The following is a 27,847-nucleotide window of genomic DNA, read 5'->3' as shown; positions in this document are numbered from 1 at the left end:
TATTCCTGTAAATGGCTGTGGCTTAACTCCTTGTAACTCAAGTGCTGTAATTAAGCAACACACGCTCCATCACATTATCCTGTCCATGATTTGACTTCCTTCTAGCTTTAGGTCTAGTTATGGTTGGGCAGGACACTTCTGTGTAGTGCCTTTCTTTGAATAACACTGTCCACTGGTATAGGTCTAGCTGTTTAACCAATTCTTTAAATGTTTTTCCTCCAATTCAACGGTGTATATTAATGAATTCTCAAAAACTTCTCCAAGGATGCAGCTGCAGAACCTATACATTGCAAACAAGCTGAAATATGAGATATTTCATTTTTGTAATTATTATTTGTATTCCTTTTATCCAGGTTGCATCTTACATCATTATAGTCTAGACTATGCTGTCATCTGAACAGCGGCAAATCCACCCTGGCAGGAAATTAACTGTCTCTTTAAATTTTGTGAAACTTTTCTTATTTCCTGGAATTTTTGTGAACGTACGTAACTAGACTGAGCGTCACTTTTGTAGTAAACGCTAGTTAACATTTGACCGTTATCGATAGAATAACGTCCCAATAGAAAGAAACAAAAGTGGAATGCAATTACATTATGAAGCAATGAACATCTAAGTAACGTTAGTTCTGTAAAATCAAACGTACAAAGTAAGATCAGTCTTGTTTACGATTAAATACGCATTTTATTCAATTTCGCTTCAACTTAAAATAATTTGCCAGTTTGCTATCGTGAGCGTTATTTTGCTAGCTAACTAGCTGTCAAAACCTAGGACTTTATAGGCTGAACTGAATTTTATTAGAAGACGGAAATAACTTTCTGTATCCCGCTATATAAGCTTGACCCTGCTGGCAGTGATTGCGATCATCACTGAAGCTGCAACAATGGCAATGTCAGGTGGTAAGTGCTTTATTTTAACGTACCTAGCTAACGTTAACGAAAAAAGAAGGTCCCATAATTCCCCCCTGAAAATTAAAATAATATGTTCACTTGTGGATACAAAGTTTATGGGTTACTATAGATATCTGTTGTAGCTACTCAAGTATAACTGTAACCTGTGCTTTTGTAACTTTAATTCAGTTGGATTTAAGTAGCTATAGCCTTGACTCGAGCATAAATTATTGCTCAACGTTAGCTACCTAGCTAGCTAACCATGGGAGTAGGCTATTAGCAGTCTTTGTATGAGAGATAAATATGCTAAGTTAAAGCTTCTTACGGTAAAAAAGCTCACATTAGCATCGAGTTATCTAACTATCTAGTAAATACACAACTAGCCTTGTGTTTATATATATCTTAACATGTTGTGAAGTTCTAGATACATTTCCAAGGAGCACAAACCATTTTCTAGTTGATTTACTTGCACTTACAATGTAAACTTTCCTCATTACATTGCCATTTCATTCTTGTAATAGCACTACCAATAGTACTGTTGAAAAAAATGTGTATTTGCCTCCAAGTCACTGTACACTTGAACTTCCTCCTGAAATGTTTCCTTTTGCTTTAGTCTGTGCCAAGTATTAGCAGGTAATGCAATACAATTATACAACTGTAGACATATTGAAAACTATCCATTCAGTAACAGCTGTATGGATGTCCATTCCAAATCTTGTTTGTGAAGTGCCAGTAAAATCCAAAGTATTTCAGCAGAGCCCCATTGAAAGTGACTGTAACAGCAGTTTGAAGTTGAACCTAAGCTTCTTTCCACTGGCCTTTCCTCGTCACTGATGATGTCATATGGGAAAGGGTGGGGGGGAGGTGCCACATTTGGGGGGCCAGGGGGAGGTTGGGATCGAGGGGGGTGTTAAGATGAAGGAGGCAGGCAGGGAGGGAGGGAATGGGGGAGAGGAGGAGGAGGGGTGTGTGGGTGCATTCGCAAACAAAACACTGCACATTCCCAGTGCTTTACAAAAAAGTAGTGAGGAGCTGAGACAGTCCGGCCAGAGGTAAGTCTCAACAAAGGAAAGTGCTGACGAACAGGAAGAGTGAGGGAGCCACACTGGGAAAGACCTGAAGAGACTGACATACTCCTCATTTCCCAACCCCCTTGTCTTTGGGGGCGAATGCTTGGTTTCTGAGGTAGGCCTGAGTTTTATGTTGCCTGTCATGTTTTTTAAGCCCTTGATTTCGGGAGTCTCCTGTGTTTTCTGCCGCTTTGAGCCACCTGAAGAAAGCAGAGCTCAAACAGGTCTGAAAGTGTAGGTCTCCACTGCATTTGTCATTTGACAGTGTTGTCAGTACAACAAATGGTGTGTCATTGTTATGAAACCTGGTGTTCCTGCTATGTCATTTTTCGGCCAGACATATAAGTCTGTTGCTCATAAGCTATTTTAGTCATTGCATGAACTGTGTAGGAAATGTGGGGGGCCTTTTTGGCAGAACTGGAGCAAGAGTGCTCATTTGTATTAGAGCAAATGTGTGCCAGGGAGGTATGTTGTTTTCTCTTCATCATGGTACTTTCTTGCCACCAGAGGGCGATCTTCCCTTTAAGTTAGGGAAGATCAGTGCTATAGGAGCACTGGGCATTCAGATCCAAGTAAATATAGCTCAAAACATGTATAATGTAGCGAAATTAGTATATGACTTGAACTTAAAGGATGTGGAAGGAAAGTAGTTGAAACTGTAACCAATTGTGGCTTGGTTCTGTCATGTTGGGTAAAAGAGAGATCAACAGAGTCTCTATTGAGCTGTTACCAAATATACCACTGTGGTTCCTGCAACCTGGGCTTATAAATGGCCTTCTCTGATTGTAGTTACTTGTCTTTCTTTGTCTTTCTTTTACATTGATTTTGAAAGTCCTATGTGGAAACAGTTCAGTTATGAATGGAATGTGTGTGTGAGAGAGATATGAGGAGCTTACAATGCTGCGCATATGTGCGGTGTGTGTGCAGAGATCTTGGAATGTTTCCTTTCTGGTAACAGAATTGCATTATGCTGGCCTGTCAGCTAGACTCCTGGTATCAGATTTTAAAAGAACCTTTGTCTTCCTGTCTGCCCTGAGTCGTAACCAATAGGAGGGCTGTACCCAAATGAGGAGGCGGTGCCTACTGCTGCTGACAGTCTGGTCCTTTCTTGTGGAAAAGTCTGCTCTACCGTAATGCTTAGAGTTGATCCCCCCCCCCTTTTCTGTCCCTTGCTGTTTCATTCTCTCTGCATCTCGATGAACTCATGCCTTATACAATAGCAGTGCTGAAATCAGAACGGTCACAGACTAAATGCAATGTACTTTCTCAACCTGTGCTGAAAAGGGTTATAGATCAAATGAGACATCACAGCAAAACTGCTCTCATGAGAGAAACCTCAGCCCCCACCTACACATATACACACATACACATACACACACACACACACACACACACACACACACACACACACGCACACACAGATATACAGACACACATACACACACACACACACACACACACATATACACCCACACACACCCACACACACACACATACACATACACACATACACCTACAAACACACATATGCACACACACAGAGCCCCTCCCTTTTCAATGGGCTGCACATTTGTGACCTGGCTTTCACACGCCATAGTAGCAAGTCAGCAGGGTGAGAAATGGCTTTCTGTTGTTCTGTAAAAGCCCTTTGCAGGCAGTGTAGGTGAAGGGCTTGCGTGGGATTCCACATGTGCTGTCATCTGCACTATTAGTCATGCACAGAGATTACAAAGGACTGAGAGGTGCTCACTATCAATCCCTGGAGCCCATACCTTTCAACATGTTCCTGTGTGCCATTTGGGTCACCATCCATATGTACAAGAATGTTTTAGGGATGATAGTTGGGAAAATATCAGTTCTTATGTCTGGTTTTTGCCATTTTAGGAAATTCTGTATTGTGTTATGACAAACTACCACCTGGTCTTGGAAATAGGGTTGCCGTTTTAGTATGTGCTTGAATAACAATCAGGAATTTTTCCCTTATTTGGAATGTCCAGTTTAATTTATAGACCTGTAGAACAAAAGGTAGCCAGCAAAATGTATAAAAATACAATGAGAGACACCATAACATTTGAATAAAAAGAGTTTAATAATATTACTTTGTTGTCTCTCAATATGTATTTTTATTCATAGACCTCTCCTTCACTCTGGTGTCTTCTGTTCTGCAGAGAGGATGAGTGCTGTCAGACAGAATGTCTTGGGTTCCATTTAACTTTCACTTTCATGTCTCTTGCCAACGGTTTTGAGCTGTCAGTTGATGGATGTGACTGACAGGTGGCTGGTGCTCCTGTTGGCATGAGGAGGAATGCAGGTTGGCTGGGATGCGGTGTGTGTTGGGCAGTCCAGCTCTGTAAGCTCTGTACTCTTATGCTGTTTTTAACCCTTCACACATACAGTACTGTGCAAAAGTCTTAGGCACCTGTATAACATTCTGTACAGATAAGATTCTTTCAAAAATAATTCACTGAAAGGTCGTACTATACATTTTAGTAATTTGGCAGAATACTTAAAAACTGAATCAAATCGATATTTTTTGTGACCACCCATCGGTGTTAAAACTGCATTACTTCTCTGAGATAGCTAACGCTGTCCTGCAGTTCTATAAGACAATCAGCAGGGAGGTTGTTACAGGCATGTCGGAGAACTTGCCACAGTTCTTCTGCAGACTTTGGTTGGCGTTTTCATGTAAAAAGTAGTCAATTGCTTACACTAATATGTTACTTTTTAAAATTAAATACAAAAATGTCTCTGTAAAATTAAATCTTTTGGAAAATGAAAGAATATTATTCTTTTATACTACCACACACAAAAAAATAAACATATATAAAATAAAGTCTAGGGTGCCTAAGACTTCTGCACAGTACTTTATACACTCAGTGAGCAATTCACTAGGTAGACCTGTACACTAGCTTGTTAATGCAAATATTTAATCAGCCAGCTAAGCAACTAAATGCATAAAAGCGTGCAGATGCGGTCAAGAGGTTCAGCTGTTGTTCAGACTAAATGTCAGAATGGGGAAGAAATGTGATCTAAGTGACTTTGACCGTGGAATGATTGTTTGTGCCAGACAGGGTGATTTGAGTATCTCAGAAACTGCTAGTCTCATACAACATGCAACAGTTGCTGGAGTTTGCAGCGAAAAAAAATGCAAAAATGCAGTGTTAATGAGAGAGGTCAGAGGAGCAGGGCCAGACTGGTCAAAGCTGACAGGAAGGTGACAGTAATGCAAATAACCACACATTACATGTATGTATGCAGAAGAGCATCTCTGAACACACAACGCATCAAACCTCTAAGTGGGTAGGCTACAGCAGCAGAAGACAAAAATTTAAAAAGCCAAAAACATTCTTAATAAAGTGCAATTCTGACGACACATTCACAATTTCCACTCATAAAAGGAGTAAAGAGACTCTGCATGTCAGCTGTCAGCCAGGCCATTCTACCAGAAAGGAGTGTGTGGTCAATGCCCATGAAGTCCTCCACACTGGCTGCATTTCTTCTTCTGCTGTGTTTTACATAAAATATTTATTTCCCTCTTCCTATTTTTGTACTGATTTTCCGGCTTGTTCTCCCACTTTGCAGCTTTGTCATTTTCAGGGATTTTTCTCCCGCTGTGTTCCCTGCCTCTCCCCTCATGTGGTCCGTCATTCCCCAACTCACGCGTTTGAATCTGAATCTCAGGGCAATACCCGCCGAGGCGGCCGTCCTCCTCCCGATTGGCCCGGAACTCGCTGGTTCCGCGGTTGCCACAGCAACGGGGAGGATGGGGCCTAGCGTGGCGAGGGGAAGCCGAGGGCTGTCCTGCGTCCTGCCTCCAGCTCGCCTGCCTCTCCGGCTGGGGACGGCCGGGAGGAGGAGCCAGCGCGCGAGCCGCCCGAATGCCGCCAGCCCCGCGCCGGCCCATCCCCCCGCCACAATAAAAGTCCCCTCAGACCGCGCGGCGGCATTAGCAGCGTAGCTCGACCGCCCGCTCCTGCCTCCGCCGCTCCGACTCCGCAGCGCACCGCCAGCCAGGGAAAATGTCCGCTCCGCCACTCCCGGGAAAGCCCAAGCCCAAATCCCCCTTCCGCAAGCGGGGCAGCCTGCAGATCTCAGCCAGCCCTGGTGAGTGCGGGGGACCCCGGGGGGGGAGACGCACACGCAGGTGTAGCGGTGCTGAGGCGGCGGGTGAATGAGAGCGGGAACACGGCGAGATGCTGCCTCTCTCAGCGTTGCTCTTTTTCTGCCAGGCATTGTTGCATTGTTGCGCTTAAAATTTGTTTTACTCGTGTGTATTTTTTCGGGGGTTGTCTGTGTGGCTTTACGTGTTGCGAGTGAAAGTACATATCACTCAAGAGGGCACGGGAGTGTGGCACTGCATCGCTTTTAACAAAATAAGAATGTTTCTTTTACCCCGGCGAGTAAAATAAAACATTTCTGATCTTGATTGATGGCTGAGGCATGACTCACATCCATAAGCAGGTCCAGTGACCGTTCCTCCTGGTACATTCTCTCGCTTTGTTCTTTTACAGGGAACAGTATACAGCGTGCTCCTCAGTGCTGATGTACTCTGAATGTATTTTTTTCTTTTGTATTTTTTTTGGGGGGTGGTTGCAGAGATCACACACAGACAAACGACAGCTGCGTTATTTCTGTGCAGTCCGCGCTGTGGCCAGAGGTGACTTTCCCCGGGAGCAGCCGGTTCTGAAGGACGCTGCCGAGCTCAGTACCACCCTGCCCGACCCAAACCACAGGGTCCGTAACTCACAGTGACATCTTCACCAGTGGCCAGGGAGCTCTGGCTGAGCCTGCCTGTTTCTGTCCCGTAGTCCTCCCCCAAACGCCTTTAGAGTCTGTTCCTTTTTATGGTTTTGGTTTTGGTTGGGGGATTTTCTCTGGAGAACAGGCAGATAAAAGCTTTGCAATAATGCAATACTTGTGTTGTTTAGGAACTGGGACATTCCCTGGTCTGTTTCTGGACCTCTTTCTGCTCTCAAAAGCCGTGAGGAGTCTTATCCAGTGCACCCTGCTCTGTCACGAACCCCACCCCCGTGATTGTGAAGGAGAAATTCTCCTCTTTAATTATTCATTAAACAGAGTATTCTTAGTCTATGTGCCAGCATGGGGAGGGTGTGTTCAGTGTGTTTACAGTTGGACTAATGTCATTATATTTACATTTTCGCCGCTGATGTTCTTATGGGCATAATCCATCACTGTAATTGAGATGTAATGCGATAGAAAGGTTCATAGCGGCATCTGACATCGATACACCCAGCGTCCTCTCTCGAAAAATCAATTATATTTTCATCAAGTCAAATGCCTTACCATCACACTTACTGCCCACCAAGCTTGGGATTAATACTCAGTTTTATTTCCATTTGAGAATGACCTCCTCCCTTCAGTGTCTCCGATGGGCAGTTTTATAAAAGGCAATCATTAACCCCCCCCCCCCCCCACACACACACACACCACTCTCAGAAGACAATGAGCCAGGATTGGCCAGGCCCCCAGCACGCCTCATTGGTGGAGATGGTGGTGCATTCAGCTCTTCCTGGTTTCAGGGCCCCTGCAGCCATGAATCTGCTCCTGACAGGAGATAAAAAGAGCTGCACAGTCCAGCCGGTCCGGAACAGAACAGCGCCCCCTTCAGGCTACCACCCGGCAGTCACGTCCTCACCTGAACGATGACAGGGCTCTGCTTCAGTCAGGGCATCCCTCTCTGTCACTGTGCCAGATAAGAGGTAGTACAGCACAGCGTCCATCTTAGCCAGATATCTTCTGTCATCCTTACTCCTCTGGTGGGAAAAGCAGCGCAGTTCAGTGTGCTTGATTTTAATTGCGTTTTAGTGCAATCACTCATATCCCCATCTTAGCTTTGACCTTGAGTCAGTAAGTACCGTAGCCAATTAGGACTATCCTCCTGCATATTGATTGAGAATTTTTAATTTTTTTTGTAAATTCCTTTTTTCCACCGATTTGTAATGCGTGAATGTATTAATCCACCACGCCGCACTCGTTACTGAAACCTCAGCCATCAATTCAGCTGAAGACAGACGAGCATTATGTGAGTGATGTCAGCCATTTGCTCTTATCACACTTGCAAAGGCGCAAGCAGGTGGAAAAGACTTCCATTGCGGCTCAACAGGCAGATTTGTGGGCATCCTATCGACCAGCGTGGGCTGCTGGCTAGCGCTGAGACATTAATCGTGGCTGACTGAACCCTTCCTTTCCATGCGCAGTGCTAGCATCAGTTTAGCATCACCCTGCAGGGTGGCTGTCCGCAGTTGGCACTGCCAGTGTTCAGATTTGAACACAGAGCATGGAGCCTGTCCACACACTACAACGGTGCCTTAACTGGATTATCTGCAGTGAATTTCCAAGTCCCAGTTGCTGACGCAAGAAAATTGCTCTACAGACTCAGTTACAATTTCAACCAGAGTTTGAGTTTGCACCAAAATACTGGAAAATGTTTAAAGTGAGATGAGGTTTTAGTCAGCGCATGATTTTAGTCCTAGGAGACACACGTGTCTTTGTAATAAGTTCAATCAGGGGTGTCCAATCTTATCCAAAAAGGGCCGGTGTGTGTGCAGGTTGTTGTTTTAGCACAGGACTAAGACAGCTGATTCTACTCATTAAGGTCTTGATTAAAGACGATTAGTTCATTCGTATAATCAGGTGTGTTACTGCTGGGTTAAAACAAAAACCTGCACCCACGCCGGCCCTTTTAGGATAAGATTGGACACCACTGAATTAAATTATAAACGGGTGAGCCCGAAATAGCAGAAACCTGTGAGTGAAATGGCAGTGGATGTGATGAATGAGGTAGCAGACCCTGCCCTTTACACTCAGCCGTCTGAGTCCCCTCCTGTGCTGCCTGGCTGACCCGTAGCCTGCGGAGCGGACCGTGAAAGAGGGGCGCGCTAGGCTCCCCTGCGTTAGACTGATGCAGGGACAGAGGCTGAGGCACGGGTGCACACGCCACTCGCATTTCTGTTTCCCTACCCGCTCCCTTCACTCTGCCCCTGCCTCATGGGATAGCTCAGATTACCCATCAGCCACCTCTCTGACGGCTGCCCTGCCCCACACCCCCCACCCTGAATTACAGCGCTGCTTTGACACGCGTGGCAGAACGGGCTTCATTATGTGTGCGGCAGTGTGTGATTATTCTCTCTCTGAGCTCCCCCCCGCCACGCAACCTCTCCCTTTTAAAGACTCCAGCCACTGTGGCAGAACACATGAACCTCTCTGTGTGTTACCTTCTCTTTAATGCAATCCTATACCCACATTTATTTTACTTGTCGAGGAAATTACATGTTTGCTCAGTTATAGGAATTTGGAAATTCCAAAAAATTATTTTTATGTAAACACAATAAAAACAGACAGAAGACTGACTGTAGGATCTGTTTTGGTAGGATAAGAGCAGATTGTGTTTGTGCTGATGTTATGTGTTTATTGGGCAGAGGCTCACAGTGACATGCAGGGCTGTAAAGGCATGGTACATACGTGATGAGCTGCAGCAGCCAGGCTGTGTGCACAGAATAGCAATTAGCACCGTGAGTAACCGTGAAGCATTGCCTCAGCAGTAGTGTGGTCTCTACTGTGAAGCATAGCCTCAGCAGTAGTGTGGTTAGTAGTGTGGTTTCTACTGTGAAGCATTGCCTCAGCAGTAGTGTGGTCTCTAATGTGAAGCATAGCCTCAGCAGTAGTGTGGTTTGTAGTGTGATTTCTACCGTGAAGCATTGCCTCAGCAGTAGTGTGGTCTCTACTGTGAAGCATAGCCGCCGCAGTTGTGAGGTTAGTAGTGTGGTCTCTACTGTGAAGCATTGCCTCAGCAGTAGTGTGGTTTCTACCGTGAAGCATAGCCTCAGCAGTAGTGTGGCTAGTAGTGTGGTTTCTACCGTGAAGCATTGCCTCAGCAGTAGTGTGGTCTCTACTGTGAAGCATAGCCGCCGCAGTTGTGAGGTTAGTAGTGTGGTCTCTACTGTGAAGCATTGCCTCAGCAGTAGTGTGGTTTCTACCGTGAAGCATAGCCTCAGCAGTAGTGTGGTTAGTAGTGTGGTTTCTACCGTGAAGCATTGCCTCAGCAGTAGTGTGGTCTCTACTGTGAAGCATGGCTGCCGCAGTTGTGAGGTTAGTAGTGTGGTCTCTACTGTAAAGCATAGCCTCAGCAGTAGTGTGGTTTCTACCGTGAAGCATAGCCTCAGCAGTAGTGTGGTCTCTACTGTAAAGCATAGCCTCAGCAGTAGTGTGGTTTCTACCGTAAAGCATAGCCTCAGCAGTAGTCAGGAGTGCCTTCAGTAGTGGCAAGTCTTGCTGAATCCAGCTAATCCCAGGCCTTAAACTGATTTTCTAGCTCTGTTTATTTGATTGAGGTGGCCAGCTTTCCGTCCTGATTTAATGGGCAGCAGTGTAGTGTAGGGCTTAGAGAGCTGGGCTTGGAACTCCGGGGCTGCAGGTTTGACTCCCAGCTGGGGCACAGCTGTTGTTTCCCTGAGCAGAGATACTGAATGTCCAGCGGTATGTAAATGGATACTCTCTGAAATCTGCTCATCGCTCTGGATAAGAGCATGTGATAATGATTAAGCAACAACTTCACCCCCACCCCCCAAAAAAAACACTGGTTTAAAAAATATATGTTGTGTATTTGAAATAAAATATCAAGAAATTCAGAATAAATCAAGGAACTGTTATTCTAGGAATAATTATAAGCATAATGCTGCTTAAATTACTTTTTGCAACAAATGGGTAAATTTTCAAATTTAAGATTTGTTTTCCTCACTAATTTCACAAAACCCCAAATTGAATACTGCGTAGCAGGATTTGTGTAATGTATGATGAAATTAAATCTCAACATTCAAATTTGTTTACAGGCTGAGTGCAGAGTGGGTTGACTGCAGAACATCTCAAGTGGCTGTTGTTGTCCGTACCTCTTCATCTGTTTCCAGTGCAGTAATAACTTAATATGGCCGTAGGTTACTGTAGGTCTGATTCCACTGCTCATCTCAGCTTCCACAATGGGTTTTAATGGGTTTAACCAAAGTTTCATTACGGTCAAACGTTGTTTTTTTCATCTTTAGCCCTCTTGTGTTAGTTTTCCCCCCATGTTGTGTAATCAGTAACTTCTGGAGCATTGTAGCATTCCCAGATAGACTTGTAAGGGTCTATTTTAAGACGTGTAAAGACCTTTTATTCTGGGCGCCGGTTAGATGTGTAATCCATCAGCGTCCTGTACAGCTGTGTCTGCAAAGGCTCCTGGGATTGTTCTGGGAGGACACGGTCTACAGAGAGGTGCTGCCCATGGCTGTAGATGTGCTTGCCCCCTGTCTGTCCCAGGACTGACTATCCCAACAGGTTAAACCCAGCTCTGCATTTTGAAATATGTATTTTATCATTATAATAATATTTTCATCATTATGAAGATGCAGTTTCTGTAACGGGAAGGGGATGATGACAAGCTAATTAAATTAATTTCATTTCTCACGAGCAGCCCTTTAAACCACTGTTTACAAATCCTGGTCCTAACAGAGCATGGTATATATTTTTACTTCGGTCAGTGACGACTGAAATCTGTTGATGGAAGTTATGCAAGGGCAAAAGGTAATTTCTGCAGCATGCTATTAATTTTACAATAATCTTCTTAGTTGCTACATTTGTTATAATACTGCAGGGTCCGCAACATTCACTGTAGCTACCGTTCCGGTAAGTCTTCAAGGCAGTACTACAAAGGGATGCGCGTACAAATGTAGCTGAGCAGACTCTGCTCATTAAGAGCTTCAGTGAGCGAGTGGGTGCAGCAGACAGCTGAACAATAGCACCGTGCCATCTGCTTTGATAATGCAGAACAGAGAAGTTTGAGTCCGGCAGCCATCTGCTGTGTGTTCAGGAGGAACATGACTTTCACTGCACAGTGATGGCAGTGGCGGTAAAGCTAAGGGGTCTGTAGGTAAGTGGCAGGATCATGATTTACTCAGAGAAATCAGGCCCCGTCCCTGCCTTCAGTTCAGCATCCAGCTCATATCAGACTCAGAGAAATCAGGCCCCGTTCCTGCCTTCAGTTCAGCATCCAGCTCATATTTCTCGGAGGACCCTGCTCCAGAAAGTGCGGGGTCCCGTCTCTGGTCTTAGCGGCGGGTTATCCGCCAAGCACTTCCGCGCCTGACAGACCGGATTCATTCTACAGACTGTATATCACCTGTGGAGTCCCGTGGTCACTACTGCATTAGTCACTTCTTAGTCACTTCTCTGGTGGCGGCAGTGATCGGTGCCAATCAGCTGTCTACTTGATAGTCACACGTTCACATATATATATGAGTGTGTGTGTGTGTGTGTGTGTGTGTGTGTGTGGGGGTAGGCCATGTCTTTTTCTGGGTATTATAGCTGGCAGGTTGGCTAATGCTCAACGACTGTAACAGAAGAGGCTTGTGCTCAAACAGCGGATTGAATGATATTATTCTGCTGCATTGAAGCACACCCCCTAATCTTCGGTTTGAAAAGGCCTGACGGCTTTATCAGGGCTATTTTGACATTTAATGGATACAGGCACAGTGTGTGAATAATGGAGAACTGCAGGGCGATGTCTGGAAACAGAAAGCACAGTCTGAAACCAACCGGACACTGACTGAAACAACCTTACTGGAACGTAGGGCTGCATTGTTCGTTTCTGATGACCCAATAAGTCATTCCCAGAGAGAAAAGCTCATTCAAGCATAAAAAGGCTGTATTATTCATGAAATAATACCCCACACATATTGCTCCCGTAATTAGGACATGTAAATGCGTAGGGTTGGTTGTGTGTACAGAACCGTACTGTCCTCTAGGGTCCTCTTCACACTTGTCCCTGTGTTAGATCTGCACTTCGTTGTACGTTGCTCTGGATAAGAGCGTCTGCTAAATGCTTTGTAATGTAATCTAATAATGTAAGTTATGCCCTGTAGCTCCCCATTGTAATCTCAGTGTAAATGACTAAAAGCACATTGGTTATGATGTAAGTTTTGGTCTCCAGCTCTCAGTGTGAATGACTAATTTGGCAGATGACTAATGTTGCTTGTAGCGCTATAATGGGTGGGTGGCTCAGACAGTTTATGTACTTCCGTAAGGCTATTTGCACAGGCTTCACCATCAACAGGACTCTAATTGTCCCTTCTTCTGAATAATAATAATAGTAATAATGATAATAATAACTACAACAATCATAATAATTACTATTATGGCGGTTATTCTAATTTCTATTATTATTATTGTTATTATATAATGGTAATAACAATAGAATACATTCGTATCGAAGACCTGTAATAGGTTCTTATATTTTCCATAGCTTGAATGAGGTGTGCATAATTAAAAATGCAAAAGCACTTATTCTCCAGAACTGCATCGGTAGAACACAGACTCGTGGTGACACAGTCGGGTAGCAGGGCTCGATGCTCCGTAAGTGGAGTGTACATATTTGCAGGATTCTCCCACGCGTCCCTTATTAACTTGTGCACTTAGCGTTCAGTACATGCTGGATGCCGTGTACCAATGGGGACTGCCTGCTGGGCGGACTGGCTGTATTATGCTGGGGGTGGTGTTACATCCTCAGAGCCCAATTTCCTGCCTGCGTTTTGGCGCGGTCCTGCCCACGCACTGCATTTCAGGGCTCTACGCAGACATTTTTACCAAGCTGCACCTGTGCTCCTAAATTGAAATATTTATGAGCACACCGATGCATCCCATTTAGTAGTTCTTTAAGGATTTTTCCAGTTGGCACACATCAATTTTGAGGAGCAAATGCTGTGTGCTAACTGGAAGCACTGTGAACCGCTGCATTTGTAGAGAGTGAGCAGATAGCAGACTGTAGAGCTAACTCAACATCACTTTTAAGTGGTGGTTTACTTACTCAGGTTTTCTCATAATATTATTTTGATTGCCCAAGGCAGTTTTTGTGTGTGATGAAGGATATTTTGGATACTTAGAGAAGTCCATCCATCCATCCATCATCACCCGCTTATCCGGAGTCGGGTCGCGGTGGCAGTAGGCAAAGCCGGGTATTCCAGGCGTACCTCTCCCCAGCAACGCATTCTAGCTCCTCCTGGGGGATCCCGAGGCGTTCCCAGGCCAGGAACCCTCCGGATGTCCGAGCTCCTCACCCTATCTCTAAGGCTGAGCCCGGCCACCCTACGGAGGAAGCTCATTTCGGCCGCTTGTATACGCGATATCATTCTTTCGGTCACTACCCAAAGCTCGTGACCATAGGTGAGGGTTGGGACGTAGATCGACCAGTAAATCGAGAGCTTCGCCTGCCGGCTCAGCTCCCTCTTCACCACGACGGTACGGTGCAACGCCCGCATTACTGCTGACGCTGCACCGATCCGCCTGTCGATCTCACGCTCCCTTCTACCCTCACTCGTGAACAAGACCCCGAGATACTTGAACTCCTTCACTTGGGGCAAAGACTCGTTCTGTGACCCTTGACCTTTCATGTTAAGAGTTCTCAGTGCTGAGAGGGGTTGTCTCTGTTCAAGGTGAGGAGAGGGCACCACTCCCACAGCATGTAAAAGACTGTAAATACTCCATTCCACACATGGTGTCCTTTCACATATCGTCTAAATTCCTGCACTATTTGCCAGATTTGTTCTCACCTTTTCCTCACTCGTTTCTTTTCCCCTCTGGCATTTACGCAGTAACACGTTACTGTTTTGTATCTTCATTTCTCACCTTTATTTAAGCCTTGAGAATCATTGAAGTTTCCCTCATTTACAATGATGTCTCGATACGAAGTTAAAACCAGAAAATAAACAGTGAGACAAATCAAAAGAGAAGTGAAGTGGTTCCTGATTACAGTCTTGAATTGTCCAAGGTTATCCAATGTGTGTCAATCTTGGGGATGTATTTAGCCTTGATTATCAGCACTGCTTTGCTTTAGTTTTATTAAAGTAATGTAACTTCTTTTTGTTATAGCCAAAGAAAAAATAAGCATAATCCCTTCTGTTTTTCACTCTCCCCAAACTCACTTTCAGGCGTGTTTATGGTTGGATCCCTTCAATTTAGACAGACATTAGCACATGAGAACAAAGAAAATACATCAGCTGTATTTATTAAAGGGGGGTGGACACAGCTTATAATACAGATCAACAGTGTATTTATTATGTTCTTATTTCTTTGCAGAAGTTCTTGGGTGCTTTTAAGCCTAGATTAGGTGGCAATTGGTCATTTACATCCAAGAAAAATAGGAGTGCCCCACATTAGACTGTTCTGGGTAGTTCCCCTTTTCTGTTGTGTCATCACTGAGCCATATATCAGTGTTTGTTTGCTTGTGTACTTTGCCCCGGTGGCCTGTGATTGGTCCGAATGTGCAGTGTGTCATGGAGAGGCCAGATACTGTGTAAAAAACAGGGGCCTCCCTTTCACATTTCACCACCAGCACTGTGCCAAAGCCACACATAGCCCCAGCTCCCCTCCATCTTACCCAACAGCCTGCTCTCAGACCTCTCTCTGGAGGAAGCTTTGTGAACACAAGGTAGGGACTGTAGCCTGCTTTTCAGCTATGGATTATTTGTGGTTGGAGGTGTCATCTCTCGTTTGTGTACGATAAATAGATGTCTGTTATTGATCTGTTCATGGGATGACTGGATCTTATATCCTATGTGACCTCGTGTTTTTTGGAAGCGTTCTGTGGCGTAGCGCAAGCAGTTGTACTTTCTGCTAGTGACCACCAGAGGGAGCATGACGCAAAGGAAAGCTCAAGGCAGACTTATCAACAGAAAACCCCACTGCACTTCAGTCAAGCCTGCTAAAGGACCAGCCTCTGCCATAAGGTGGAACATTACGAGCCACATTTCTTAGTATAGATTTGTGAGTAACAGGGAAATGGGGAGTTATTAGGGTGGAAGCAGCAGTTATTAGGGGAAAGGGGAAAGTTATTAGGATGAAAGGGGGCATTTATTAGGGGGCAGTTATTCAGGGAAAGGGGGCAGTTACAAGGGGGCAGTTATGGGGAAAGGGGATTTGGAATGACCCAAGTGGCTTTGGCAGCCAGTGACCCAAGGCTACTATTCTGGCTGGTGGGATTGTTGCCGGGGGTAACCGGATAGCCAGCAGAGAACCCCTGTCAACTGCATGTAATCCGTTTCCCTAATCCAGCCTGCGCCAGCCCCCTGCTGAATCCCGTTTGGACTTTCTCCACCCAATCAGAAGGCCTGGAGCCTGAGGATCTGCGCCGATGCCTGTTTATTATAGTTTGTGTTTCATGAGCATGGTACTTAGGCATGTGTCATGCATGGCTGAAGGGTGGAAAGAGTTCATAAGTACTGATATCCATTTAATCCTGCTTGTTTCAGCACTGATATCTGCTGTCAGCTGGTGACTGTACACTTTGATCTTTTCATGCTGAGGTACCAGTAACACTGTCAACTTCAACAAAGAGTTCTATTACTGTGCTCAGTTCACCCAAAGAGTTAGGCCTCTTCCCCACCATAGTACGTACAGGTTAGCATACAGGTTTGCATATGAATCTCTCTTTCTCAAACACACTCAAGCACACCCACAGACTCGTTTACTGGCACAGGTATAATGTACATTTTAATGCCACAATGGATTGTTACATATTGTGCGGCATTATATTACTTTCATGATTTGCCATTACAAACCATACTGGCCCAGTATAATGCTAGACATGGAGTTGATACAGATTCTGTGCACTGGGTTAGCTCATACCTCATAAACCACTCCTTAGCAAACACTGTCTCTCTGGTATTTGTTATGTTTTGGCATTATTTATCCTGACATGATAATGGCTGTGTGCTGGACAGTGTTTTTTTTTTTGTTTTTTTTTTCCCACGAAAGCCCATGTCTACTCTAGCTTATCTAAGACAACAGCAAAGTTGTATATGGCAGGATGATATGATAATATTTATATGCAAGTCTGTGCATATGGTTATCACTTTGTTGTTCCATTTCTCTACATGGGAATTGTAAAAATGTGGGTTGTTTTGAGAATTCTCTGAGAGACAGAGTCCCAAGAAGATAGCGGATGGAGAGAATGAGGGAAACAAGGTCAGACTCTCACACTGCAGAAAAACAGCAAGTGTTTCTCTCACGTAGAAAAGTAAATATTGGCTTCATTGCTTTTTTTAAGTTACTGTTTGCTTGAGAAGGAAATTTTCTTACCCCATTGGCAAATCTTGAAATTAGTGAAACTGTCTCACCTCATTGGCAATGTTTTTGTCTTAATAGAAATAAAACGTTAAGTCTCTAAGGCGAAATTCTTGAAATACTTGGTTTTTGTTTTTCTCTCGACAACAGCTGTGAAAGACAGCTTCAGCTCTGTGAGGAAAGCGTTTCCTCTTCAGTGGTCTCCCTTTGGCAGTGATTAATCCCAGATTCAGGCTGATTACAGTACATGTGGTCAAGTGTCATTTAACCCTCAAAAGATCTCGAATGCAGACGACTGCAGGGACTGGGAGCTGTGATAGGGGTCACCTTGGAGCGGTTTCAGCGTGCTAGCAGACTGCTTCAGTATTATAATGTACCTAATCAAGGGTTGCTAATGCTACTGAAGAGTCGCTAATGCTACTGAAGGGTCGCTAATGCTAATGAAGAGTCGCCATCCGGCCTTCATCAGAAACACACATTTTTAAAACTATTATTACATCTTTTGCAGACTAACAAATGTGACTTTATTTTTGGACATCCTTACCAGTAAAGAATATACTTTTAGTGAGCTCTTTATTAGGTGTTTATTAGACTTGTTTTTAGACATTTTGGGCATGCATGAAAATCCCAGGAGATCCGCCGTTTTTGAGATACTGAAACCCTGTCTGGCACCAGGAATCATTCCATGGTCAAAGTCACTTAGATCACATTTCTTCACCAATCTGATGTTTGGTCTGAAAAACAGCTGAACCTCTTGTCCATGTCTGCATGCTTTTATGCATTTTGTTGCTGCCACATGATTAGATATTTGCATTAACAAGCTGGTGTACAGGTCTACCTAATAAAAGTGCTCCCTGAGTGTGCATTTGACATTACACGTTATAATAGATTGACTGCTACATTGCTGTTCTTGGGCATTATTGGCATTTACTGGTTTGTTGCTGCTGTGATTTCTTCAGGCACCGCAGACTCAGCTGTGAAATGAAGTGGCCACTTTGCTATTTAAATAAGTGAGCATTTTTAGTTACAAACAGTCTCCATTTTTAAACTGTAGTCCCACACCCTTAGCACACAGCGCACTAAGGAAGCTGGATGAATGAATGTCTTTACTTCTTTCTCTCCACCTCTGTGTGTGTGCAAAGGCGTGTGTGTGTGTGTGTGTGTATATATATATATCCTATCCAGGGAGTGTGTTCTGACCCCACAGGTCATCCCTGTTTGGTCATTTTCAGGCCATTCTGCCCCATTGCATGTCTATGAGGAAGTGACCCCAAATGACCAGAGCTTTAAACTGCAGTGTGGCTGTGGCAGTCCCCAGTGAGGAGCCTGGTGCATTGTGGGAAGGGGGCGAGGAGCCACTTCACTGCTGCAGGGCTGTGAGACTCAGCAAAGAAGCTGTTACCAAGGTTACGTCACCGATCATGTGACCAGCTACACTGTTACATTTTTTGGGGGGGGGGGTGTCATCTGCAGAGCCCCACCCTGGAGAGTCCAGCGCTCTGACCACTGCCATAGCCAGCACAGGACCAATGGGATTCAACATCCCCCAGTGTTGTGTCTGGTCTGGCGTTTAAAAAAATAAACATTTTTTTACGAACGGTTAAACAAAAACATTTAAGAAGTGAGACTAAACAATTTGGAAATATGGTCAACAGTGCTAGAAAAGGGTGAATCCCCAACCTGCTGGTCCTGTAAATGCTACTGCTGTACACTCTGTGTGTCATATAGCATTATGCAGCCCTGGTGATGGGTCTTTTAACCTAGTCACCAGTCCAAATCTGTGCTGGCGGGGCACTTCATAAAGATATATATGTAATACATATTAATGTAATCCCTGTATATTGCAAGCCAAGGTTGGGTTGATTTTGTTATATTAACTTGAAAGGGTATATTTTGTTATTATCATGGATGTGAGTACTATGATTACCCTGTAACCTTCTGTGAGACTGGCTAACCTGGCAGTCCGTGACGTCAGCAGTTCTGGATGTTCTGTGCGAGATGCAGATGGGTCTCGTGGGCTTTTCAGAGCCACCCCTGTGCATTTATACTTAAATCTGAGCAACATCCTGCAGTTTACTGTAATTATTTCACTTCACAAAGTGCAGAATCAGTGTGTACACCATGCATTGTGAGGTGCTGCTTTGACACCCACACAGACTGTGTTGGCTTTGGCACACCGCTGCAGAAATGCTGTGGGAACTTTGTGTCGGAGAAGGTCGTGGCCCAGCCTTGTCTGGGTCCCCCCCGATTCCCTGCCGGACCCCCCCAGCTGACCCTGGATGGCGCAGGCAGTTTGAGCTCCCGCCCTGCCAGAGATCACCACACTGCACCACAGGCATCTTGTTTATGAATGTCTCATCTACCCACCCCCTCCATTTTGATTTATGGACTCTCACCTTGAATCCTTACCTGACTCGGAGACCCAACTAATCTCAGAAAAGCCAAAAACACCCCCCTTCACCTTCAGAGATGCCGCTCAACTGCACAACAAGCCTGTCATTCTTACCACAGCCCAAGCGTAATTACAGCTATTTTTACCCCACCATCCCGCGAAAAACAGGCGGGCGTCTGCCGTTCAGGACTGCCCTGAACCGCAGCCTGTGTCTGTCCCGTCTGCGTTTCCTAAAACTTCTCAGTGGACTCCTGTCTCCTCTGGATGTGCTGGGTGTAAATGGTAAATGGTAAATGGTTGTGTGTGCTCAGTGCGTTATTCTGTGCTGGGTGTGTGTGTGTGCTCAGTGCATTACTCTGTGCTGGGTGTGTGTGTGCTCAGTGTGTTACTCTCTGTTTGGTGTGTGTGTATGTGTGTGTGTGTGCTCAGTGCGTTACTCTCTGCTGGGGGTGTGTGTGTGTGCGCTCAGTGTGTTACTCTGTGCTGGGTGGGTGTGTGCTCAGTGTGTTACTCTCTGCTTGGTGTGTGTGTGTGTGCTCAGTGCGTTACTCTCTGCTGGGTGTGTGTGTGCTCAGTGTGTTACTCTGTGCTGGGTGTGTGTGTGCTCAGTGCATTACTCTCTGCTGGGTGTGTGTGTGCTCCGTGTGTTACTCTGTGCTGGGTGTGTGTGTGCTCAGTGCGTTACTCTCTGCTGGGTGTGTGTGTGCTCAGTGCATTACTCTGTGCTGGGTGTGTGTGTGCTCAGTGCGTTACTCTCTGCTGGGTGTGTGTGTGTGCTCAGTGCGTTACTCTCTGCTGGGTGTGTGTGTGTGCTCCGTGTGTTACTCTGTGCTGGGTGTGTGTGTGCTCAGTGCGTTACTCTCTGCTGGGTGTGTGTGTGTGCTCAGTGTGTTACTCTCTGCTGGGTGTGTGTGTGCTCAGTGTGTTACTCTGTGCTGGGTTTGTGTGTGTGCTCAGTGCGTTACTCTCTGCTGGGTGTGTAGGTGGTAGCAGCAGTACAGCAGGAGCTGGCTCTGGTGCCACAGAGCTCTGTGTTCACTCACTGCATCAGCAGAGCTGTTCTCAAAGAGCACTACAGGCTGAAAAAATACCGTTAGGAAACAAAGCAGTTTCATAACATAACAAGCCGTTCAGCCCAGCAATATTCCTTATCCAGCTGTATCATAGTATGTGTAAAGGAACAAATAAATAGTCTATACACTTTCAAAAGTCAATTTTAAAAATCTGTAAATCCTTGAAATTATGTATTGGCCGCACCATGTACACACCGATGGCCCACACAAAAGTTTTTTTTAGGTGCTTTGAAATGCCGTGTACATCTTTCACCGATTTGGTGACACGGTGAGAAAATTCCAGGGCCCCAGAGAACAGGAGCCAAGCGGAGAAAAAAAGAAAAACACACAGCCTTCTTTTATCCCAGTCATGTGATGGGAGAAGCCTCCTTCATTATCTGCCTTTTCCTCCTGTCTCTTACGCCTCATTACAGGCAATTAATTGAAGGCTGACGTCCTGAGAAATGCAAACACGCACACACATGCACAAGCACACACATACACGCACACGTGTGTATACACACACTCACACACACTCACACACACACACACATACACAAGCACACAAACTCAAAACTCCCCTTTCCTTCACTGTGTGGAATAAGCTGCCAGTCCCTCAAGCACAATCGAAACTGGAAGGCAGAAGCTTTGAGGAGAGAGAGGGGTGTCTGTTGGGGGGGAGGAACAGAGTCCTCTACTAGAGCCACAGGAGAATCCAAGTGATGCTAGCTTGATTCCCCCCCTCCCCTTCTGCGCCTGGTGGTACACTCCAAACCCAGTGTCGGAGGTATTTAAATCCGGGAGCCTTCAGCAGCTGCTGCTAGTGCACCGGCAAACCGGCCTAATCCAGGAAGCAGGCTGTTTAGAGAGGAGCAGTGGAGGAGAGAGAGAGAGACCGAGCGAGCGCAAGAGAGAGGGTGAAAGGCAAGAGAGGGAGACACTTCAGACTCAGCTCTCCCTCTCACTTCACACCGCCAGCAGAGAGGGGGAAAAGGAGGTGGTCTCAGGCCTTCTGGCATGTTCCATCATCCCTGCCGACCCCACGTGAGGCCAGTGACTGTGGAGCAGCCACCGACCCAGGTACGCTGCCCCCCTGACCGCGACCGCAGGCTGACCGCAACCACGCGCTGAGGCTCTCTCTTCCTCCGTCCACTCGTGTCTTGTCAGCAATTACCAGCTGCTGTCAGGGCTTGTGTGATTCTCCTGTGAGCGGTAGTGTGTGTGTGTGTGTGTGCGCTTATGAGAGAGTGTATGCGTGTGTGTGCCTGCTTGTGTGTGTGTGTGTGTGTGTGTGTGTGTGTGCCTGCATGAGTGAGTGTGTGCATGCTTGTATGTGTGTGCGTGTGCATGCGTGCATGAGTGAGGTCGTATATAATGTGTGCCTCTGCATGTGAGGGAGAGAGCGTGAGAGTTAATTGCCTTCAGTCTCTCTCTCCCCTGTGTGGTGACGGCATTGGGGCAGCGGTGCATGCTGGGACAGGAGTTGAGAGGGGTCGGGTGCGCAGACGGCGCAGGTGGGTCTGTCGGAACAGCAGAATGCCGGAGGAGAGAGAGAGAGAGAGAGAGAGAGAGATGGAGCAGGGGAGGGAGGGGGTGTGTTTCAGAGGGAGTGGGGGGCGGGGGGTGATTTGCTCCTTCTAGGAGTCTGATTTGCTGCAGTGTGGTGGAGAAACTCCTGTGCACAAGTCCTTTTGGGATGGCCCAGTGTGTTACTGTAAGCATTGTATTGCTGTAGGCTTGTTATTCAGGGCTGCACATACCTTGCTGTAGGGGACTGCCTTGCCACTATCTGGAGGAGGTTTACTGTGATATGAAAGATGATGTGTGTGCTCTCTGTGCTGTTTTGAAGTGCTTCATTGCTAAACCAACAGCTGGATTCTCAGTCTGAAGCTGATTCCGTGAGATCCAGCAGTGGTCCACCCACCAAGGTGACTGTTAAGTGTCAGCTGTTTCCCCCACGCTCCGTCACACTTGTGTGGACAGCGGTGACATTCTGCACATCTGGGCAGTGGTGGAAAGGTCTGCACCAGCTTTAGTGTGCCCCTGTTCTGTGCGGGAAGATGTTTTGAATGAGAAATCCCGGCGCGTTTCGGGTGGGCTTGTGTGTGTCCCAGCAATGGGGAACAGTCCGTCCCTGAATCCTTATAAAAAAGCCGGGGGGGGGGAGATGTGTTCTGTGGTGCCCATGTCACCTGGGTGGCTTACAGTGGCCCTGCTCCAACCTCTGTAACACAGAGCAACCATATCAACCTGAAGGATGCACTAAACAATGTGCGTGTGTGTGTGTATATGTGTAAGTGTGTGTGTGCATGTGTGTATATGTGCAAGTGCCTGTCTGCATGAGTATACAGTATATGTGTGTGTGTGTGTGTGTGTGTATATTCCTGCTTTTGGTGAGAGAGTGTGTGTCTGTGAGGGCCTTTTTATTTATTATCTTACTGGTCTCCTGACCTCACAGGCAGCTACAGCAGAAATCTGAAGAGCTCGAACAGCAAAGCCCTGCAGCTGTAGCAGGAGCATCTCTGGCATACTACTCATTCTACATTTCAATGAAACTCTGTCTGAAATTTAGTATGAGTAGTATGCAGTTTAGTATGAGTAGTATGCTAGTATGCGGTTTCGAACACAGCCTAAGTGTTCCAGGTTTTACTCCGTGCAGTTATCCTCCAAACTGGGTAATCCTGCTTCATGAAACACCCCCAGCTCCCGACGCACTGAAGTGTCCGAAATGCGGACGTGCTGCTGTTCTAAAAATCCCCGAAAAACAGAGCCGTCCCAGCTGATGTGAAAAACAGATGTGTGTGTTGGCTGTTTCTGAAAACCCAATAGCTGGAATTATTTGATTATTTAATTCTCTACAAGTAGGCCTCCTGTGTGATTACAAACAACTCTCAAATGGTATTTTATCAAGCTAGACCAGGGGTCGGCAACCCTGGTCCTGGAGAGCCGCAGGGTGTGCTGGCTTTCGTTGTTACTTGGCATTAATTGATCAATGAAAGCCGTTGATTACACAGTTAACTCACCTCACCTGGTTTCTTGGGTCTGAATCGGTTGCTTATTTTAAGGTGGAGACGAAAGCCAGCACACTCTGCGGCTCTCCAAGACCAGGGTTGCCAACCCCTGAGCTAGACAGTTAGTGCTCAAACCAATTAATCTGCTATGCGCTAAGAATAAAATGGCAGGGAATTCAAAACTTTCATTTAATAAGTATTGGTTATTATAGTCCTATAGTAATTCAAAGAATTTCACGCAAATGTGCATGAACCAGGGTCACAGAGTTTAAAAAAAAAAAAAGAAATGTTGCACAACCTTGAAAGCATGTAGTAAATACTGCTAGTGGCTTTTGGTCAATGTTCTTTTGCTAGGTTGTTAGCTTGTTGTCAAGCAGTTACAATTAGTTAGCAGTTTCCTAAAGGGGCTTCTGTTAGCCTGTGCTAAAGGGGCCTTGGTTTGCCTGTGATAAAGGGGCTTCTCTTAGCCTGTGCTAAAGGGGCCTTGGTTTGCCTGTGCTAAAGGGGCCTTGGTTTGCCTGTGCTAAAGGGGCTCTGTCATGGCGAAGACATTGTGAAGCCTTCTGCAGTCTCTTTCACAGGCAGGATAATGTGAGTGTGTGTTTTCTCTCTTTCACAGGGGGGTAGTGAGCTGTGAAGCAGAAGCTGCTTCCCTGAGGGAGGGGGAGAGTCAGAGAAACAGAGGGAAGAGGGGAGGAGGGGAGATTGATGGGGGGGGACAGGGTGAGAGGCAGAAAGAATGAGAAAGAGAGAGGGAAGGACACAGGGAGATACAGAGAGGGAAAGGTTTTCTGTGTGAGGCTGACAGAGTAGGAGTGGATGATGTATACAGCTGTACCTCCAGAACCCACATACCCCCAGCATATGATGTTATTGCTCTGTCCATGTCAGGGCCAGTGGCCGCATCTGCAAAGCCTAATGACCCGGGGGCGGGGTGGGATCATGGGAAATGGGATGGGGGGGCAGTATTGGGGAAGGACGGTCACAATGCCCTGGGGAGGGGGGGGGTCATGGTCATTCAGTATTACCCATCCCCCCGCTCTTGCATCACCAGGGATTAGTGTTTACAGTGTACTACTGCCTGTCCATGGGACACACAGCAATAACCCAGCTCTAATTACGCCCACACAACAGTGTGACCTGCTCTTTATTCATAAAGGTCTGCCTGGCTCCGGTCTATTTTAAAGTTGCTCACACCCACACTGTCAGATGCTCTTAGACGTCGCTGCGCATCTGTATTATTTTGAGTTCTGAGTTACCAAGGCAGCGGCGGAGTGACGCAGGCCAGAACTAACGCCTCCTGTTTCATCACTTTCTGCCCCGGTCTGCTCAGAGCGTTTGTGCTGCTCTGTGAGCCCAGGAGCCCAAACTCCCACGGATTTGCCTCTCAGTCCTTTATTGAGTGCTGCTGCATACATCTGCCATCTGTCCCCACGACTTTACAGCTCTTTATGTCCAAGGCCTGCCTTCCCATGCATGTAATCCTGCATTTATTCCCACTGAGAGAGCCGTGTCCTGGTTCATAAAGCAAACCTGGGTACGGTGTGTGATGCTGCTGTGGTTTGGGTGAGACGTAGCGGCTGGCACCGTGTTCAGGTTTTTGTTTGACTGCTGGATAATGAAGCATGGTTTTAAGGCTCTTAGTTTCGGCTCAGCCTCAAAGTATGAGTATGAATATGTAGACAAGGCTCAAAAAAGATACATTTAGATCTTGTTTTGGGATTATCCCATTAGCAGGAGTTGCAGTTACTTGGTTAGGTCTAGCTGCAGTGTTGATTAATGTGAACAGTGTTGTCGCTGAAGTGCGTAGTTTAGGTTGCAGACAGCAGCGTTTTGTTGAAGTGAAGAGGCTGTGAGTGAGATGCATAAAGCTGGGCAGGATGCTCCACTGAGAGGATCTGATGTCAGAGGTAGGAGGATTATGGGACAGTGTAGGGGTGATTGTGTGTGTGTGTGTGTGTGTGTGTGTGTGAAGGGGGGGGGGGGTGTTTTTCCCTGTTTTTAAAGGCTCTTGATATCTCTTACATACTCAGAATTGGCTGATTGAACTTAATCAAGGCCAAACAGTGGATTCAGAGGACATGTTTTCTCTAAGCAAATGAAATGGTCTGTAATTCTCTTGTATGTGGCAGGCTACATTTCAGCATCCGTTGAACGGACCCACACCATTAGTAATGAGGTTGTTTTTTTTTTGTTTTGTTTTTTTATTTCCCATTGCCTCTTCAGACCCCTTACACTATACAACCAGGCTCTCTCTCTCTCTCTCTCTCTCTCTCTCTCTCTCTCTCTCTCTCTCTCTCTCTCTCTCTCTCTCTCTCTCTCTCTCTCTCTCTCTCTCTCTCTCTCTCTCTCTCTCTCTCTCTCTCTCTCTCTCAGGAGGCATCTGTTTGGAGCATGTATAAGTGTGGGGAGGGTGGGGCGGGGCAGGCCACGCCCGCCTGACAGCAGCAGCTGTGGAGGTGGCAGTGGAGAGGTGTTGTTCAGTGGGAGCCGGAGGTGTTTGGTGAGGGTGGGGGAGTGTTTTCTGCTGGTACTGTCACCTGGTAACCATTCTGCAGAGCCTCTTAGGGCTCAGTGCTGTCACCTGGAAGTTCTTTCTATTGTAGGTTCTGTAGTGTGGGCTACTTACTGTAAAACTCCAACAATGCATTGTCAAATGCACCCCTGGTATAGGACTAACATAAAATGGGTATTTGAAAATGGTGGAAATCATATATTCTGTTATTAACAGCATAGCCTACAATATATTTCTGTATTCTGCCCTGTGCCGCCCCATATTGCCATATGCTGTGGGCCCTGGGCCCTGGGCCCGTGGGCCTGGGTACACTTGAGGCCCTGGGCCGAATATGTCATTGTTTTGGATTCATACACTTTTTTCTTATTGATCTTGTCTGGTGTATTGGAACCTATTAAATACTCCACTTTCTGGTCCTTTTGGTTGGCTAAATGGCACCAGACAAGATCAGTTGGGCACAGAAAAGTATTTTCTCTTATATTAGGAAGGAAATGCAGCTAATGCCCTGTGTGAACACTGCTGATGAGGAATGACTTTGTAGTTATTGTGGACTCATAGCCAGAGAAGCTAGCTAATGATTGCTAAGCAGCTTGCTAATTAAGATAAAGTGAATCTTGATTGCGAGCATCCTGCCATATTTCAATGTGCGCATAATGGGTGTATAAAAAAAAAAGAGGAAGAACATAAATGGATGTCATGACGGTGTGGCTAATTCGTAAAGCAGGTGTATGTTTATTTGGCACATGCTCCTTTACTTTCTTATTTTAGCAGGAGTGACTAGTGGGTGTCAACTTAGTTTGGTGGATATCTTATCAAAACAAGTCAAGTTTTTTGTGCTTAGTTCAGCAATGTTTTGGCTTTGGAGCAGCTTTTTTTGGAAGACCAACTTTCAGTGAAACATGAACGGTGAAGTTGGAGACCATTGGGTGTTAGTTTGGCAGCAGTCAGCGTGTGATGGTTTCAAAGGGCTACGGCTTAGCTTGCGCTCACCTGGGGCCCTTCCTGTCTCTTCCATGTGTTTTAGGTGTGCTTTGGGTGTTTTCTGTGTCACTGCGTCCCTAATAAACAGCATACTGGGTGATGAAAACAGTCTCTCATTACTCAGATTTTTTTATCAGAGAAATGGATTCACTGCTCAGATGTGGCTGATATAACCATGCACAGATTATGTTAAGCAGTGTGCTAAGCAGATAAGCAGGACAGGGGTCGTTTGCCGAATAAAGGCTGTTTACAGTGGTTGTGATTGTTTCCTGAGCCAGTCAATCTAGAATTCTGTTTATTGCCATATCCATGTAGTATTTACCACATAAGTAGGCTATTATTGCATGTATATTACCATAAATGTCACATGTATTGCTCATTTTGTTTACATGAATTATTCAAAAACGGGAGTGTAAATGCTGGCTAATAAAGCATGAAGTTGTTCCCAAGGACATGGGTTTGCCTTGTTTTGCTGCCATTTTAAATGTAGTACAGATTGTTTTGGGCGAGACGTGTGGTGCATTCTTTGGGGTGGCCAACTCTGAAAACTCTCTGCTCTCTACCTGTCCGAATAAAGCTAAACTTTAATAATAATAGGAAAGGAGGGCTGACCGTCATGCTCTCTTTAAAAAAAAAAAAATCTTTTTTTTAAAAGATAAGAAAAATAAGTGTTGTCCTCTCTGGAACAGAATTTCAGGAGTACTCTACAGACACGAGTGAGCTATGCTGAGCTCTGCCTGTAGTCTTTGCCCTTTCTCATGCCCAGTTTACATTATAATGGGATTCGTGCATTTGTTCCATCTCACTTATTATCATACACGCAGTCTCAA

At 45.7% G+C, this 27,847-nt stretch overlaps 1 protein-coding gene across 2 annotated transcripts in view; it reads left to right on the top strand.

Moving 5' to 3' along the window:
* Nucleotides 1-535: 535 nt before the first annotated feature.
* The window catches only part of LOC133109733 (AMP deaminase 2-like), a 50,309-nt gene continuing 22,997 nt past the window's right edge, over nt 536-27,847 (top strand). Inside the window, exon 1 of one of the 2 annotated variants that reach the window (XM_061219266.1) lies at nt 536-897. In XM_061219266.1, coding sequence (XP_061075250.1) covers nt 882-897 — 16 coding nt within the window. In that variant the 5' untranslated portion in view covers nt 536-881. Of the gene's footprint in view, nt 898-5,945; nt 6,063-27,847 lie in introns of those variants that run through there. The other variant, XM_061219265.1, reaches the window with a different exon arrangement.

This window comes from Conger conger, chromosome 14 (assembly GCF_963514075.1).
Source record: "Conger conger chromosome 14, fConCon1.1, whole genome shotgun sequence".
Classification (NCBI taxonomy): Eukaryota; Metazoa; Chordata; class Actinopteri; order Anguilliformes; family Congridae; genus Conger; species Conger conger.
This window is presented reverse-complemented; position numbering and strand designations above follow the sequence as displayed.